This window comes from Hyaena hyaena, unplaced genomic scaffold, assembly GCF_003009895.1.
Source record: "Hyaena hyaena isolate Hyena2069 unplaced genomic scaffold, ASM300989v1 scaffold_903, whole genome shotgun sequence".
NCBI lineage: Eukaryota > Metazoa > Chordata > Mammalia > Carnivora > Hyaenidae > Hyaena > Hyaena hyaena.
In genome coordinates this window covers 368,537-386,334 of record NW_024081538.1, presented here as the reverse complement: position 1 = coordinate 386,334, position 17,798 = coordinate 368,537, and the positions used below count along the sequence as shown (strand labels likewise).

The 17,798-nt window shown below is 36.9% G+C and overlaps 1 protein-coding gene across 1 annotated transcript in view; it reads right to left on the bottom strand.

Annotated features, from left to right (window-relative positions):
* Window positions 1–17,798, bottom strand: part of SEMA3E (semaphorin 3E) — a 248,001-nt gene that overhangs the window by 52,459 nt on the left and 177,744 nt on the right. Inside the window, exon 7 of the mRNA XM_039220705.1 lies at window positions 3,534–3,627. Within this exon, the coding sequence (XP_039076636.1) occupies window positions 3,534–3,627 (94 nt within the window). The remainder of the gene's footprint in view (window positions 1–3,533; window positions 3,628–17,798) is intronic.

The following is a 17,798-nucleotide window of genomic DNA, read 5'->3' as shown; positions in this document are numbered from 1 at the left end:
GCCAATATTTTCCTTCCTGGCCCAAATGATATATGACATAAAGAAAATATTTCTTGAATGTTTTTGTTTATTTATTTATTTTGAGAGAGAGAGAAAGAGAGCAGGGGAGGGGCAGAGAGAGAGGGAGAGAGAGAGAGAATCCCAAGCGGGCTCCCCCCTGTCAGCACAGAGCCTGATGTGGGGCTTGAACCCACGAACCATGAAATCATGACCTGAGCTAAAGTCAAGAGTCAGATGCTTAACCAACCAAGCAATCGACGTGCCCCAAGCATCTTGAATTTTTATTTAGCCAGTCACCAAGCCCAGTAATTTGGTAGCAAGGTAAGTACTAAGTATCTTTGGATGAAGGGTATAGGCAAATAATGCAGCAATTTTTTTTTACTAAATAATTCATTGTTTTGACAAAGGGTTTTTAAAACCAAGGTGTGATTTCTTATATTCTTCACATGGTTACTTAGACCATTTCAAATATAATATTACTGGGGCACCTGGGTGGCTCAGATGGTTAAGCGGCCTACTTCAGCTCAGGTCATGATCTCATGGTTCATGGGCTTGAGCCTTGCTTCAGATGAAAGCATGAAAGATGAAAACTGTATCTAAAGTTAAGAAATTATGAGACGTTCTTCAGTTTGCCAGCACATTTATTTTTTTCCCTTTGGGGGGCCATGTTAATTTTATGAGTATTGTTACAAATTTGAATTTCTTATTACGAAAGTACATCTTAAAGTGAGCAGGCACTAAACCATTAGTGTGGCCTATAATTAACAAAGAAACAAAGGAGCGTGCTCTAAAGATGGTCATCATTTTGCTGGAGTCTTGTCCTAACCCATCAACAGAGAACATGTGTGGTCATAAAATACCACATTAACGCATTCTTTCCCTGTCAGAGTAAGCTACATGGAGCTTGCCAAATTCCAACTCAGGTAGCTCCGTTTTTCCAGCCCAAATTCCTGCTGTTTTTTCAACTGGGTGAATTATTTCTACTTCCTCTCCTTTAGAGTTGCTGGCTCACGTAGGTTATCGGGTTTCTATCTCAGTGGCTGCTACATTTCTACAGTGAGTGAATGATCCTTCAAAGGTACTTGGGGATGAAAGCTAGTGGATAAATGTGAAGAATTATATTTTTATTTCTTCTCTTTGGAGAGATTATTCCCATAACTTTTGTGTTTGGTTTGGAGGGCTCTTAGGATTTGATTTCTCTTCTGAATAAGCGAAACAGCCACCCAGATGGCAAGCACTTCACATTTCAGCACAGTGTAATTTGATTTGGAAGTTCAATGAAACTCATTTGGAAATGTCCCTCCAGTAATATTTCCCCTCTTAAAAAATTCAGTCTTAAGTTGCCAGTTTTATGCATAAATAAGCTCCAGGGAGCCTTAGTGGTGAGTGGCGGGGCGACTGAAGAAATTGTTTCAACCTTTTAAATGAAATGTTGAAAATAAGTGGTGTTCTAACCTTCCTGGGATTTCACTATAGACGTAGTGTTCAGTCTGGATTTTCAATGTTCAATATCACTTATAACATTCTTATGAATCATATTCCAAGGTCTGTTTTTTGTTTGTTTGTTGAAGGATATTGACTCTAGTCAGTGAATATTTATGGAGGCCCATTCTGTGCAAGATGTATGGAAAAAGGAATGATAAGAAAATCTCTTCCAAACGTATCCTGATTTTCAGTCTATGAACTTACCCCCCAAAGCACTAAAAGCATTAGAAACAAAAACTAAGTTTAACAAATGCATGTATTTTAATTCATACGCTGTCATTTCTAACATCGACAGTGATACTTTTGTCACAAGTATCACTCCCAATACTAAAAGTTTAAACTTACTTAGGCAAACTTATTTTCATACTTAAATTCTCCTTTCCTCATATTCTGTTCACACACACACACACACACACACACACACACACAATGGGTGAACAGAGGAACACCAGCTACCTTCAAACACTAGTTTTCTTTACAATTTTATATTCTTTAAGAATATTACATGTCTTTCTTTATCGAGGCTCCTGGAGACCTTCATTACTGTGTGAAATCTCATCTCAGTACTGCACTGGATTTATTTTTTAAAAATCTGTATACACCTGGACCTGTTAAGTTCAAACCTGTGTTGTTCAAGGGTCAACTGTATATATGAATGAAGCGTTGCTTACTTGGACTCAAGTACCATGACTGGGCTGGGGAAGCAGAGAGTGGGGTTGGGACACAAGGCCCATTAGAATCAACTGTCTGGAGTAAGTTCAGGGACTATAAAGTTCTTCGGCTACACAGGAATATCTGTATCCACACAAAATCAAGCGTGTGGTATTCTGATTATTCCTCAGAGGGGAGTGTTAAGTGTTAACCCTTTAGTTTGAATAGAATGTCCTTACATGTTATTTTACACTTTCCAATTTTTTGCAAACAGGGTGACCTAATGTTAGCATACAACTCTAAGCATTGCAAGTGTAATCACAGAAATTCATACATCTGTACATCTGTGTCATACCCATATCAGAACCTCACAACACTGTGGGGAAAAATAAAGATTTCTAGTGGCACCCAGTTAGGTGTTAGGGATAGCTCTCTTCAATTTAAATTTGGGATCTCCTTCATTGTACCTTCACAGTACTGGCGTACTTTGACAAGGATGCTATTTAAAATTTTTTAATGTTTACTAATTTCTGAGAGAGAGAGAGAGAGAGACAGAGAGGGAGGGGTGGAGAGAGAGGGAGACACAGAATCCGCAGCAGGATCTAGGCTCTGGGACTGATGTGGGGCCTGAACTCACGAACCGTGAGACCCTGACCCGAGCTGAAGTCAGATGCCTAAATGAGCCACCAGGCACCCTGTCAAGTATGCCATTTTTAAACCCCAAGAATGTAAAAGAAAAAGAATTTCACTGTGTCTTAAGTGAGGTATTCAGGTACCTCATCTAATTAAATGGAATCAAATGGAAATCTGGATCAGACATGGTACCTTTTTCTATTATTTCAATGTGGACATTTGGTAGAAGTTTAAAGTGGTCAACCTCTGTAATTTATATTCTAGATTAACAGGACTTTAGATAAATAACTTTAATTCTTAATTGAGATGCCTTTCTGAGGACTTCTACTGATACAGAGAAAGGCACCAAGAAGAGAATATAAAAAGTTCCCCTAAAGTCAGAGAGTAAAATATAACTAACTAACATATGTCAAAATAGTTCAGTTTCTCTAGCTGGCAGTGTTTTTAGAAAGTATTCCTTCTTTAGAAAGTATTCCTACAACCATTTATTTTTTGAAAAATAAATGGTACACTACAAGGTGTTTTATACCAGATATTAAGTACCAATTTGTGTTTTCAGAATGAGACACATTTACTTCATAGTAGCTGTACTTATTTTAGAGTTCAATTGGCTCAGTTTAGCATGACTGCAAAGTTAGTATCATTGCTCTCAGCACCAAAAAAATAAATATGATAAGGCAACACATATAAAGAAACACCAAAAGAATCGAACTGAGGTTTTAAAATCAATATGATGATCAACTGATTGTGGCGCCAATAAGTACCGATTAAGGTAGAGATGAAGGATGAATTGGGATCAAAAGGACATCTGCCCCTTCCTCTCTCCGACCTGTGCAGTTCCAGATGAAACAGGGGGTCCTAGGAAGAAAGCCAGAGAAGCCATTATGTATTTGCCAACTTTAATAAGAATCTAATTGCTCAGAGAAAACATAAACATGTTGACCTTTTACAGAATTGCTATTGTAAATAGGGCACAAGTGAGTAACATCAAGTTATTTAGGACCAAACTGGGTTTTGTCAATGAATAGATGGGTTTTCAGGCCCACGTGGATTCTCTCGCTCCTTCCCAGTAAGAAGACAGGTGATGAAATGAAAGAAGTTATTCACAGTTTTTATCACTCCAAAGAAATGAAAACTCGCTGAAGAAAGGTTACTAAAAGGGAGCTTCAGTGTTAAATACAGAAATGGTCTTTTATGCCAGAAAGGCCATGACTGATTTTTTTTGAAGCATCCATAAAAGAAAATATAAATTTTTTTTATCAATTTGGATTATTTATTTCCAATCATTTTCATTCCTCATCACATATTCTTTGTATAGACACTTATCTCTAATAATTTAGAGAGTGATGGCTGCAAAAATAATTACTGGAACATAGATGCATAAATAGTCACATTATGAGCAATATGTCAGACTCATGCCACATAAATGAGAATTTGAAAATAAATATTTCTGTAAAGGACTAGTACATTGGTTCCTATTGCAAACCTGTAACCACAGAAATGTTCTCTGAATATTCTCAGGTTTCAAGATCCTTATTAGTACAGTTTTATAATTATTATTAATTATAAAATTATAAAATTATAAACCATGCTATAAATGGTTTGGGTACAAGAAAGCACTTTGGAAAAGTGACAATAGGAGTCAATATAGAAATTTTTATAGGAAAAAAATCCCACTACTTTGCAATAAAATACTGCCGATACTGCCCACTGGTATTTATGAATAGCCCTGACCATCTGTGAACTACGAACCTAAAAGCAATCCTAACGTCCCGAGTAACCTTTGAGAGTTGCCGGTACTTTTCTCAAGCTTGATTTTGACTTAGCCAAGCTCCTTACTTTATGTTACCTGTTCTGTCCCTATCTTGCATTTTATTTGACACATTTTTCCTTCTCTCTCTGATTTTCTATAACTACCATTCTGATCCTGCTATTCCGAAACCTTTCCAGTAAATGCGGAGTTCACCTGACCCCTATAATCCTTCAGTCTTATCCCTGGAATTGAATGATAGCCATTAGAACAAATATATGCTCCTGACCCAGAGGTGCCCAAAAGCCATAAAACTTTTTTTAAGTCAATTTTTTCCCTACTCATACATGTTACACAAATTAGCAGAGAGCAAGAACGCCAATAAGTAATTTGAGACATTTTTGGTTTTGGTCTTCAGAGATGAAAAATTTGCAGTGATGGAAGGAAAAAAAAAAGTTTGTTAAAATGAGACAGAATTATTGGTCCCCACCCCAAACAGCTGTGCTTAAGGGTGTTTATCTGTTTGCAAATCAGACCCACAGCATTATATGAAGGAGAAAGTGATCAAGTGTGTCAATGTAACACATGTCTGACCCTTTAGTCACACTGCCACTTTGTGGATATTTGAAAAAAGTAAGTAGGACTTACATTTTACATTTTTTCTAATGCAGTCAAAAGTCCCAAGTTTTGGTCACAGAAGGCCGGTAAAGAGATAGGTATACTCAAGTGCTTTCTTAAATCAAGAACATTCTATAACTTTAAAATTCTGATACTGAACTTTTTTTAAGTCACAAATGACAGAGAAAGGTAATTTACCTAAGGGATACCTTCAACACTAAATTGAAGAGAAAAACAAACATTGCTTGTTTATTCAAGTCAGCACAACATATGAGGTTTAAACTGTCAAGTAGACGAAACATAGAAAATGCAAATGAAGAAATCTAAGATAGAGAGAATCTCAAACTTTGAAGAAGGGTAATTACATGAAGGGGATGGAGTCACACTTTCTTAGAGAAATCACAGGTCTCCTAAATCATAACGAAGGCTCCCGAGGCTACTATTGGTGAATGTCAGCACATGTCTGAGGTACTAATCACCTGGCATATCAGCGTCTTCAGCTTTCAAGAGAGGTAGACTGAATTGACAGAAACCTACATTCAAAAAGATGCCTGTGACCTTAACACTTTGCAAACCCATTTTGCAACGGGAACCCAGGATCATGTGGAATTTTTAGTTACATATGAGGCACAATTCTGTGACATACGTAAAACTATCTGCATCTGTAAAAGGACATACTCTTCTACAAAACCTCAGATTTAAACCTGAGAATAAATGAGTGCCAGATACTCAAATATTCTCAGAGATGTATGCCTCATGTCCAAACTCGGATGTACCTTGACAGATCTCTTCCTCTGTTATGCAGAAGATTTCAAATATCTATCTGATTTTATGATTAATGGCTAATACTATAACTCAACATATAGTCATTGTAAAATAAAAAAGTTAAGTTAAAACTTTTTGCCTGCTTTTTACATCACTATTAAAATGCATATTTTTGAATAGTTTAAAGGATAGACATAGCGTTTTAAGTTAAAAATGCATGTGTTCTTCGGTTTCTAATTGTTTAGCCCACTAATGAATAAAAAGAAAAAAAAGATAAACTCCTGTAATACCTTTACTTTAAATAAGCACCATTATCTTTACACACAAAGAGAAGGAAGGTCCAAATCTTCAGAGGATGTAGTCATTTCAGCTACACATAGCACCTGGTTAACAATACTCCAGGAGTCAAATAATGTAAAAATAAAAGACAATGACAAATTGGATTGCACAGTGGGATACTTCTTAAATCTGAAAATGACTGAAAGATGCATTTTGAAGACTCATATTCCTAACAAACTAATGAAGAGTTGTTCTGAACACTCGAAGCTTCTGTGACTGCTCTCGCAGTGTGTGTACCAGCCAATCTGAACTACTGGCAGGTTTCTGAGTATCTCTTTCCAGGCTCCTCAATGTGTTCAGGGCAATAATGCCCATATGATGTTAAAAATTCAGCAAAGAATTTATTACACCCAGGAATCTTGATCTGACCTCCCTGCACACCCGAGAATCTCTTCCTTTTCCGTTTTGCATCCTCGCAAGCATCATATGAATCCCTCTTTTATATCATTTACTTTTCTGTATTATAATCGCCTATGTGTCTAACTCTCCTTCCTACTGGTTTGCAGGGTTTTTTTGAGGAAACTGCCCATGTGATGTTAATCTCCAATCTGGCACATAATAAATGCACAACTGCTTGTGATGTTTGAAAAACTACTACCTTTCTAGAAACGAACGTCTTTTTTTGCCCATGCTTATTTTCTTTTATATCTAAAAGAACTCACAGAACTGTGGCATACAAGTATGTTGATTCAAAACTAGACAATATGTACAAATTATTATGCTGTTCTATATTGTATACGGTTTCTGAGGGCTACTCATATAGAAACGTCATGGTCCTATTGTTTTTAACTATATTCTGATTGCCACTGGCTTTAATAAAACTATTACATTGCTCAAAATACTGAAGAATAGCCATGTTCTTAATTTCCCCAGCTATTTAACGAAAATAATATACATATATATACAAGTATATACTTATATGATTTATGATGAATTCTTTCTAGTATTAATGGATTACAGGTTAGAATAAATATAACATAATTGGATATTCCATGGCATTTATTAAAAATAAAATCAAATACTGAAGAATAATAATGGTATTTATTTTAATCCCAATGACCTTATTATTATGTTTTATAATGTATATTTGTTTTTGAGAGAGAGAGAGAATGAGCATGCACAGAGCAGAGGCGGGGGGCGGGGAGACAGAGGATCAAAAGTGGGCTCTATGCTGACAGCAGAAGCCCGATGCAGGGCTCGAACTCATGAAACAGGAGATCATGACCTGAGCTGAAGTCAGACCCTTAACCTACTGAGCCACCCAGGCGCCCTCCCACCATGACCTTATTAGTGACAATACGTAATTTGAAGTAACATGAAGGTGTGACATAAAGGTATACTCATTTTTAGTTAAGGCTTGTCACACAGGACTGATGTTTTTTCTTTTTAATGAGTATAAGGTGTTTCTTTGATAGTGTGGTGTGTAGTCATGAAACCATAACACTGAGCTGAGACCAAAGACTCAATTCTTAATTCGTATCAAACAACTAACTTGACAGTAGTTTTTAATAATTTATCTGATCTTTTGTTTCATGCTTTTAGAGTGGAGACTTTCTTTATACCTTGTTAGGCTACATAGGACAGAAAGGTACACTGGTTCGATTCATCTTAGTGCCTCAGGATTCAATATATTATTTTTGCAATTTCATACAACAGAGATGTGGACATTTTTGAGAAGAGGTAAAGAGAAAAAAAATGTATCCTAGCCTGGATAATGCTGATATGATAACACAACCCACAGGCAAATTCCAAACTTCTATTGCTTTGTTCTGCACAGATCAAGCTGACTTCAAAATTAAGTAGTTGCTCACATCATTTTGAGAGTTCACTGTGATCTTAAATGCAGTGTTTAATTTAGTGCACAATCCAATAAAATACTAAAAAGTGAGTAATATCATTTTCTTCCATGAAGTGGAATTCAGCAACCAAACCAACCAGAAAAATTGAGGCATGATGACACTGTCAGTGACCCCAAAGCAATTGCGCTTATGGTTCAAGTAATATGTAACGTTGGTGTTTAACCTTATTGAGAATGTTGGTCAGTGCTTCCCCTGGCTTTCCATTATCTGTGTTTTAACAGCTGGAATTTCTGCGTGAGTAATGTGGCTTACATTTACAAGACATCACCGGAATTAGCAGTGTGAGCTACGCGTTTTGTTTCAGTGTGGTATGAAGAAGTTTTTCAATGGATTCTCTTGTGCTTGAAAGAAAGCACGGCCTATGGTTTGCAAATGCGTGAGCAGATGCGCGTGCTCTTCAGAAAAATGTTTAAAGAATAAAAGGTAAGTCTTTCCAGGAGAGTTTTCCCCTAAAGGCCTTGAGGGGAGTGCTCAGGACCTAGCCAGCCTGCTGTAAGCTCTTTTCAATATGTGAGTTACTACACATATCACGTTTAAATGTCATGCCAATTAAATAAGAGTTTCTCATTAATAAGTCAGCTTGATGAACTGTTTGTGCCCTTAGTGTCAACAGTATATTCTGAAAGATGTCAGAAAAAAATGAGAACATTACAGATACTATAAAACAAATCAAATAATTCCCTATTTCATTAACCATTTCTAATGTTAGAGAAAAAGTAGTAAAATACACAAGGCCCATCAACAATGAAAAATAAAGATGCAGTTATGAAACATAAATGTCTATAATAAATAACCATATCATGTTCTTTAATTCTTTACACAATAGTTATCTAATAATCTGCATCAAATTAATTTTTAGTATGACTGAATATGACTATACATTTTTTCCTTTCTTCTGCCTATCAATATAAAACATGGATTAAAGTATATTTGAAACATTTCCTAAAGACCCAATAAACCAGCAGAAAAAAATACGAAAAGGGAGTGAAATTTTAAGTAAATGTTTTGACACTTGCTGATAGCTTTGCATTTTAATTCTTTTTTTTTCTTTTTTACATTTTTTATCTCCAAAACATAATGTCATATTTGTATAGTACTTCAAAGTTTATGGGCCACCCTTGCATATATTATTTTGTTTCAACCTCAAAATAAGCCTATGAAGTAAAAGAGTCAATAACATTGTTCACAAATATTATTTTCCTTTTATAGATGAGACATGAGAGGAAGGGAGATGCTTTGCAAGTCTAAAACAGTATCTTCTAAATCTTCTAACTTCTAGTTCCTTACTCATTTTACAATATTCTCCATCTTACCTACCACTGTAGATGGACAGGGCATTGTAGATGTGCTGCTGGGCACTCTGAGTGCCTTTTAAGAGGTAATTAATGCACAATCAAGGTTTGAATATGTATATGAAGGGTTTTTTTAAGAAGAAAATATTTATTGTATTTTCGTTATTTATGAAATTACATATTTAAGTGTTTTATTCCCTTTAACATGATTGGAATAGCTTGCAGACACCACCAAACATTTATAAAAAGCATACAATACATCTGAGGTAAAATTCTAACTCACTGCTTGTGCTCAATTTGTAAATAAACATTTGTTCAAACCTGTACTTGTAGGAAAAATAATCTTTCTCCCTCTTTTGTGTTTCCTTTAATTATTTCTTCATGGTTCCTTCCATTCTCCTCACCCTCATCTGATTCCGACAGTCTCTGAAATTCCACACCAAAAGCACTGTCTGCCAGAAACGTATGTCTGGTGCACGAAAAGTACTAGACACAAACACTTTTCCAACTTTGATTATTATGTTGTTCTGAAGCCTACTTTCATTAGAGAACAGCATCAACCTTGCTGCCTGCCTCTTCTTCATCACCTTCTCACATATAATTGTGTCTCTCTTTTAGGGGCTTCCTCATTGTTATAAAATCCCATCTCTAGAAGGGCAGTTCTGGATCTTCACGGTTTGATTGGAGGCTTTCTCCCTCCAGAAACCCACCCTCCAATCAAAACTCCAGCAGCACAAGCTGATTGACTTTCTTTAAATTTGTATGCATGATAATATCCACAGCTCTTTCATTACACGTTCCCTTGGCGGGGAAGGGAATTCAATTCTTCCTTTTCTCTACAACACAAAAACCTTGCGTAATGAGGAAATACTGTTGACAAAGGACTTCTCACTGATATTCTCCAAGACTTCCCCAAGCAAAACTTCTCCCAGAGACTGTGCTACAAATCTCTTGTAACATTATTTCCAATGCATTGTGATTATGTATAAATAGGTAATTCAAGCAACATTTAAGAAGCCTACCACATCCCAAGCATTCAGTCAATCCTGAATGAATTTAGGAAACAGGATGCATGCTACTCCTTTTAAACCCCATAAAATTAAGCGAAGCATCCTATCAAATTGTAAATTTAACAAATAGTAAAGCTAAAATGAACAGGTGACTACCACGAACATATTAGTTATTTTTTTCATTGATCAGGTAACTACGCTTCAATAACTAGTAACTGTATTTTAATAGAAGAATCATATTAGGCAAATACACCATTTCATGGCAGAAATAACGTCTCTGATGTTATCTTATAAATTACTAGCAAGAAGTAGAAGGAAGGAATGAAAATAGGAATAGGGATAAGAAGTCAAGTAAGACTTAAAAAATGTTTTTTCCCAAGACAGCTCATCCAACATGGAGATTGAAAGCCTCTGATTTGATCTATGGCTCAAGTCCCATAACCTCGTTCAACCTCAATTTCAACACTTGTGAAAAAGAAGAAATAACAATACCATACTGCTGTCTCCTATGGCTGTTGTGAGAATCAGAGGGAGGAATTTAATATAAAATAATCTCTCTGAATGTGACATAACTATATATGAGGAGAAAACCGACCCCTATTACTCCAAGGGTTTGGAACCAGATTTTATATCAAACCCGATGGTGCATAAGGTTGAGTCATTTAGTATTATTTGGTTTTTGTTTTCTGTTGTTTTGCAGGTAACTTTAAAACTTCATCCTATCTTACGAGAAGCCATAAGTGTAAGAATGCACGTTAATATGGATAGTGTTTCAAAGCACTGAGGATAAATGATGGATTATTCAATAAATGGTGTTTGGACAACTGGAGTGCCATATGGAAAAAAATAAAGTTTGATTACTACCTCATGTCCTACAGCCCTGTAGCCAAATTCCAGATTGATCAACAATTTAAACATAAGAAATAGGATTATACGAATGAACAGAAAAAGACATAAAAATTTGGTATGTAACCTTCAGTGTGGGAAAGGCCTTTAAACACAAGACATGAAATCTAGGAGGCATAAAAGAAAGATGGATAAATAATATAACTTCATGATTTTGAGAAAAAACATCTTAAAATGGGAAAAGCCATAAACATTTTTTTTTCATTCAAATAAAAAAGGCTTTCTTCTTTCCTTATTTATAATGAACTCACACATATCAATGAAGATCACAAAATAAGTTTAAAAAATATTCTGGGGCCATAAATGTACAATGTCATCTTAGAATATCTTTTTTTTTCCCTACAAAGCAAAGAAGTGAAGAAAACTATGAGAGTTACATCACAAGCTTAGAAGAGGGATGTCAACTTTAAGGGGTACCTACTGGACAAAGATGACAAAATTTGTTTATCCCTAAGAAGAATAACTGCAACAGACTGAAATAAGCTTAAGAAAATAAAGATCTGGATGCTGAATATTTGTTGGACATATAAGGCCACGTTAGAAAATGTCATATTACAATTAAATATCTAGTTTTGAGATTAAGAAATTTGGTACTTTAATTATGTGAAAAATAGGCAGTTCCAGTGTTCTAATAAGAACGGCATTGGTTCTAATTTGATTCATTTGCCTCATGATCATCTGTGTTGGCTTTTGGAAAAAGTCAGATTCAATGTGATAGAAAAATCTATCACAGTATGTCTAGCCAATCCTTGCCTGGACCATCCAGTTTATCTGCTGCTAAATTTACCAGTCATAGTGAAACCAAAGCAACATTCCATAATAAATTACTAAGTAGCTTACTTGGAATCTTTTTACATAGGCAAATTATAACAAATTATACAATGTTCAAAGCAGGTTTACATATAAAAAAGCTGAAGAAAATAGAGTTTTGTGATAATGGGCATCATGACCTAGATTTCATAGTCTCAGCTGCTTAATTAAACACCAAGAAGTCTAGCGAATGTGGTTACAATCGGATATTTTTTGAGCAAATATGGACTTCTATCCTATGTAGATATTTTAGGGCAAATTTAGTAGAAAAAAATAGTGATAGTAAATATTTGTTCAGTGTAAACAGGGTTTAACTTCTGATATTTGCTATATACTGTATAATAAAATCATTGGTATAGCATAAATGAGGAATTAAAGTCTGCTTCTTAGAATACATAGTACATATATATATAATTTATATATATGTAGTAATGTATACATATGACAATAAAAACAAGCATTTACATATTTTAATATGTAAAATATTAAGATATAATATTAAGTTACTCTTTAATATAAACTTAATATTAATATCAACACATAGCAGAGAATGCTAGAAATGTTCACGAAGAAAACTTCATGTATACTTAAAAAAAGTTAACCGAAGGATGGCAGTAATTATTTAGACATTTACACTTGGCAAGAAAAGATCCTTTTTCACTCAAGTTAGCTTTAAGATCTGGGTTTCTTTGGGGTACTGTTTTTCCTGTCCACCTCCTCTGGGTTTGACTACTCTCACTGTTATTCTGACCACACACAATGAAGTAAGAATCAAGATTCTTTTTTGGGGACAAAGATGCTTTTTATAAAACTATGAATATGTACTTTTCATGGGAAGGAAGTCATAGCCCCTTTTCAGCATACAGACAGCCTTTGGAGCAAGTCCTGGTTTCTCAGTCCCTATTCCCTTTCCCTTGGACACGTCTGAAACCTCCTCAATCTTATGAGTGTTCCCACTGCTGACTGAGTCATACATGATCACAAAGCATCACAGTCCTGTGTGGAGAAGACAGAAAAGAATTTCTGGTAAAAGAAAAAATAAATTCACCATCTGCACAGTAAGGATGGGCCAGCTGCAAGGGAAAGGACGCTTTCTGTGACAGCTGATTTGTCATTTAGTCCTGGCTGGATCCATACAGCTCTTGGAGTTAATGGTGTCAACAAAGGAAATTTTTGGAAAATAGGGTGAAGGGGTAAAGTCTTCCATGGCTATGAGAGTCTAGGTTAAGGGATTCCTGGCCTTCTCTCTGAGAAAGAGGAAATATACATATGAGGAATTGTATCTCCACCATAGAATTCTTATCCATTTAGAGAAGAGTATTCCAAAATTAGTTTCAAAGCTGATAATATTTAAACCCTTTCTGACTTTACGATCCTTGGGCCATGGCCTAATTTGCTATGTACTTGAAATGGAAAGGCCCGTTCCATGACCTGGTCTTGAGAGTGAGGGTGTATGTCTTACCCTTCTTCTGGCATCTCATCCCCTTCTTTATCAAACCACAAAAATCAGCTTATTATACAAACATAAAAGGGATGTGAGCATATTCTTAACATGTTTCTTGTGTTGACTGATTGCTTTGAAGGCTCATGCCTGTAGATCCAGATGGAATAGAGATATGATACAATTAAAAGAGGCAACCAGCATGTTTCACTAAGATCACAGCATCAGTGATAACGGAATGGAGAATAAACACACTACCTAACATATGCCAAGATATCATGTCATTGTGTATTTCATTCAACGTGCACGTCATTACTCTGCACAGCACTGGGAAAGGGGCTACATAGGGAGTAACAGTTCACTTCTGCAGAGCACTTGAAACACAAAACACTTTCACCTAAATGTTCTCCTGTATATGACAAATCTTTAAGATAGGTATTTAAATGTACAGTGATCCTGCACAGCAAAGGAAACAACCCACAAAACTAATAGGCAACCAACGGAATGGGGAAAGATAGTTGCAAATGACATATCAGATAAAGGGTTGATATCCAGAATCTATAAGGAACTCACCAAACTCCACACCCAAAAAAAAAAACAACCCAGTAAAGAAATGGGCAGAAGATATGAACAGACACTTCTCCAAAGAGGACATCCAGATGGCCAACAAACATATGAAACGATGCTCAGCATCCCTACTCATCAGGGAAATACAAATCAAAATGACACTGAGATACCACCTCACACCAGTCAGAGTGGCTAAAATGAGCAAATCAGAGAACTCTAGATGCTGGCGAGGATGTGGAGAAACGGGCACCCTCCTACACTGTTGGTGGGAATGTAAACTGGTACAGCCCCTCTGGAAAACAGTGTGGAGGTTCCTCAAAAAATTAACAATAGAACTCCCCTATGACCCAGCAATAGCACTGCTAGGAATTTACCCAAGGGATATAGAAATGCTGAGGCATAGGAGCTCATGTACCCCAATGTTCATAGCAGCACTCTCCACAATAGCTAAAACATGGAAAGAGCCTAAGCGTCCATCAACAGAGGAATGGATCAAGAAGATGTGGTTTATCTATACCATGGAATACTACATGGCAATGAGAAACAATGAAATCTGGCCATGTGTAGCAACCTGGATGGACCTTGAGGGTGTTATGCTGAGTGAAATAAGTCAGGCAGAGAAGGACAAATATCATATGTTTGCACGTATAGGAGGATTAGGAGGAACTTAACAGAGGACCATGGGGGAGAAGAAGGGGGGAAATGGTGGGGGAAAGGGAGAGAGGCAAACCATGAGAGACTCTTGAATGCTGAGAACAAACTGAGGACTGATGGATGTAGGGGGGAGGGGGGATGGGCATGGAGGAGGGCACTTGTGGGGATGAGCACTGGGTGTTATGTGGAAACTAATTTGACAAATAACTATTTGTAAAAAAAAATAATAATAAAAATAAAATAAAATAAATGTACCGTGATCCTCCAAAGAACATCACAAGACAGGAACTACGTCTTTCAGGCTAGAGATAGGGGAAATATAATGACTATAATAAGTGCTTCAGTGTGTAAAGTCCTAGAAAAAAGGACACACTAGGATGAGAGCGAGAACTTGGAGCCTAATTTTAGTACTGGGGTAGAGTGGTGTGGGCTGAGAGGAGTAGGAGTGATACTCAAGTGTTTTTCCCAGGGAAGTAAGAAAAAAAAAACCCACTAAAGCTGGTTAAGATTTATATTAGGAACACTCTCTGTATCTCAGATGCTGTACTAAGAACATTGCCTATTTGTGTACTTCATTGTCACTACAACCTGAGGAGACATATATATTTTTTAAGTTTTATTTTTATTATTTATTTTGAGAGAGTGGGGCACAAGTATGTGAGTTGGGGAGGGGCAGGGAGACAAAGGCAGAGGGAGAATCCTATGCAAGAATCCATGAGCTCGATGTGGGGCTTGATCTCATCAACCCCAAGATCATGACCTAAGCCGAAATCAAGAGCCAGACACTTCAGTGACTGAGTCAGCCAGGCACCCCTAAGAACACTGCTTGTTTATTTCATTGTTACCACAACCTTTTAAGACAGATTTTTTTTAAAATATTTTTATGTATTTCTAGGAGAGAGAGAGACAGCGTGAGCAGGGGAGAGTCAGAGAGAGAGGGAGTCACAGACTGACACAGGCTCCAGGCTCTGAGCTGGCAGTCAGCACAGAGCCCGACGCGGGGCTCGAACCCACGAACCACGAGATCACGACCTAAGCGAAAGTCGGACGCTTAACCGACTAAGCCACCCAGGCGCCCCTTAAGACAGATGTTTTTATCCTATTTTATAAGTAAAGTTTCTGAGGCTCAGAGATATAAAGAAACTTATTCAGATTTTTATAGCTATTAACAGGAAGATCTAATTCCCAACCTTCTTAGCTACTCTTTTATAGAAAGATATTCTAGAAAGAGAAACAAAGCGAAACAAAACAGAACAACAAAAAACATTTCATGATGAATGATGGTAAGAAAGAAGTGAGGAGCCCTGACTGACTGTAACCAAACTTCTACAGGGAAAGTTTAATGAGGGGGAGGGAGCGAAGACACAGTGTAGGTTAGAGGCAGACTAAAGAACACAGGCTGTCTGACATAAGGCACTCAGACCTTCTTCGCTCAGTGTGCAATGGTAGATCTTGAATGTTCTGAACAGACTTATTGTTTAGTGAAGTTAATTTGACAGCAGAGATAAAGCCAGGGTGAAGAGCCAGTGAGACTGTAAGGAAACTCGTGGCAACAGTTAGGGATAACAATAGTTCTGGCAAAGGAACAGAAAGAGGAATGAATTGGAAAGGTAGTTTAAAGATACAGTAAAAAACAAAAAAACAAAAAAACAAAACAACAAAAAACATTGCTCCTGATTCAGTCTGGGGGAAAGCTGGGTAGACAACAAAGCAGTGAGGTTGCAAGCATGGGTGAAAAAGAAAAGAGTAATATCTTAACTGTGATTAGGAGCACAGTAGAAGAGCATTAAAGAATCAATTTTAAAGGAAACATGGTACATTTCATACTAGGAGTGTGTTGGAGTTACTGATTTTGATACTTTAAAAAATGTTTATTTATTTTGAGGTTTTGATAGAGAGATCGAGAACATGAGCCAGGAGCAGAGAGAGAGAAAACATAAGCCAGGAGCAGAGAGAGAGAGAGAGGAAGGGGGAGAGAGAATCTTAAGCAGACTCCACATTTAGTGCAGTGCTCGGTGCAGGGTTCTATTTCATGGAAACCTTTTGAATGGCAGGAAGTCATTTATAAGATATCAGATATGAGATACCAGAAGCTATGTTAGAGCTAGGAATTCAGATTTGTGAAGGAACATGTGATGGCAATGACTGACACCAACCCCTGAAGAGTGTAAAGGAATGAGAGGCTCTTGCTGGTGGGGACCGTGACAGCTGGTGATCCCTGACATTCGCTACGTGACTAACACTGTCCGAGGTGCTTTACTTACCTTACTCAGTCCTCACAATGAGCTTATACATGGAACACTGTCATAAGCTCATTTTATGGAGGAAGACACTGACACTGCCCCGAGTTAGACAGCCAAAAGGAGACCGGGATTTTAAGCCTACAGGTCTGAAATATAAACACATACACACACAATGAACCACACTTATCAGTATGGGTTGAGCACCTCCAGAGAGAACAAGAGAGGTGTGAGAGAGACAACCCAACGCACGGCATGGTGATTTAGTCTGGAGAAGGGAATGAGGCTGCAGAAACGTTGAAAAACTGCTTTCAATTTGAGTCAGTTCTTTAAATTCCTTAAAAGGAGAAGGCAGTGACTTGTACGACTGTAAAGGATGGAAACAGTATCATTACTATTAAAACAATATATAATCATGGAGGAAAATATAGACTATTAATAAGTAAAGGCTGAAAATAATGATTATTCATAATCCTAATATCGAGAGAACCACTGCTGAAGCTGTGTTTTATTTCTATCCAGTCTTTATAGCATCTTTGATATCTTATTTCCTAGAACTCATGTTGAGTTTACCTACAGGTCAGAAGAATACTATATTCTATCTCCATTCCTTCAATGGATACTTTTCCATTTCCAGTTCTACAGTATTTTAGATTCAGAACCTTTTCTTTAAGCCCCGAGGTCCATGGATTCTTACGTGCACATCACTGGAGTGAAAAGGTGTCTTACAGGGGCGCCTGGGTGGCTCAGTCCGTTAAGTGTCCAACTTCAGCTCAGG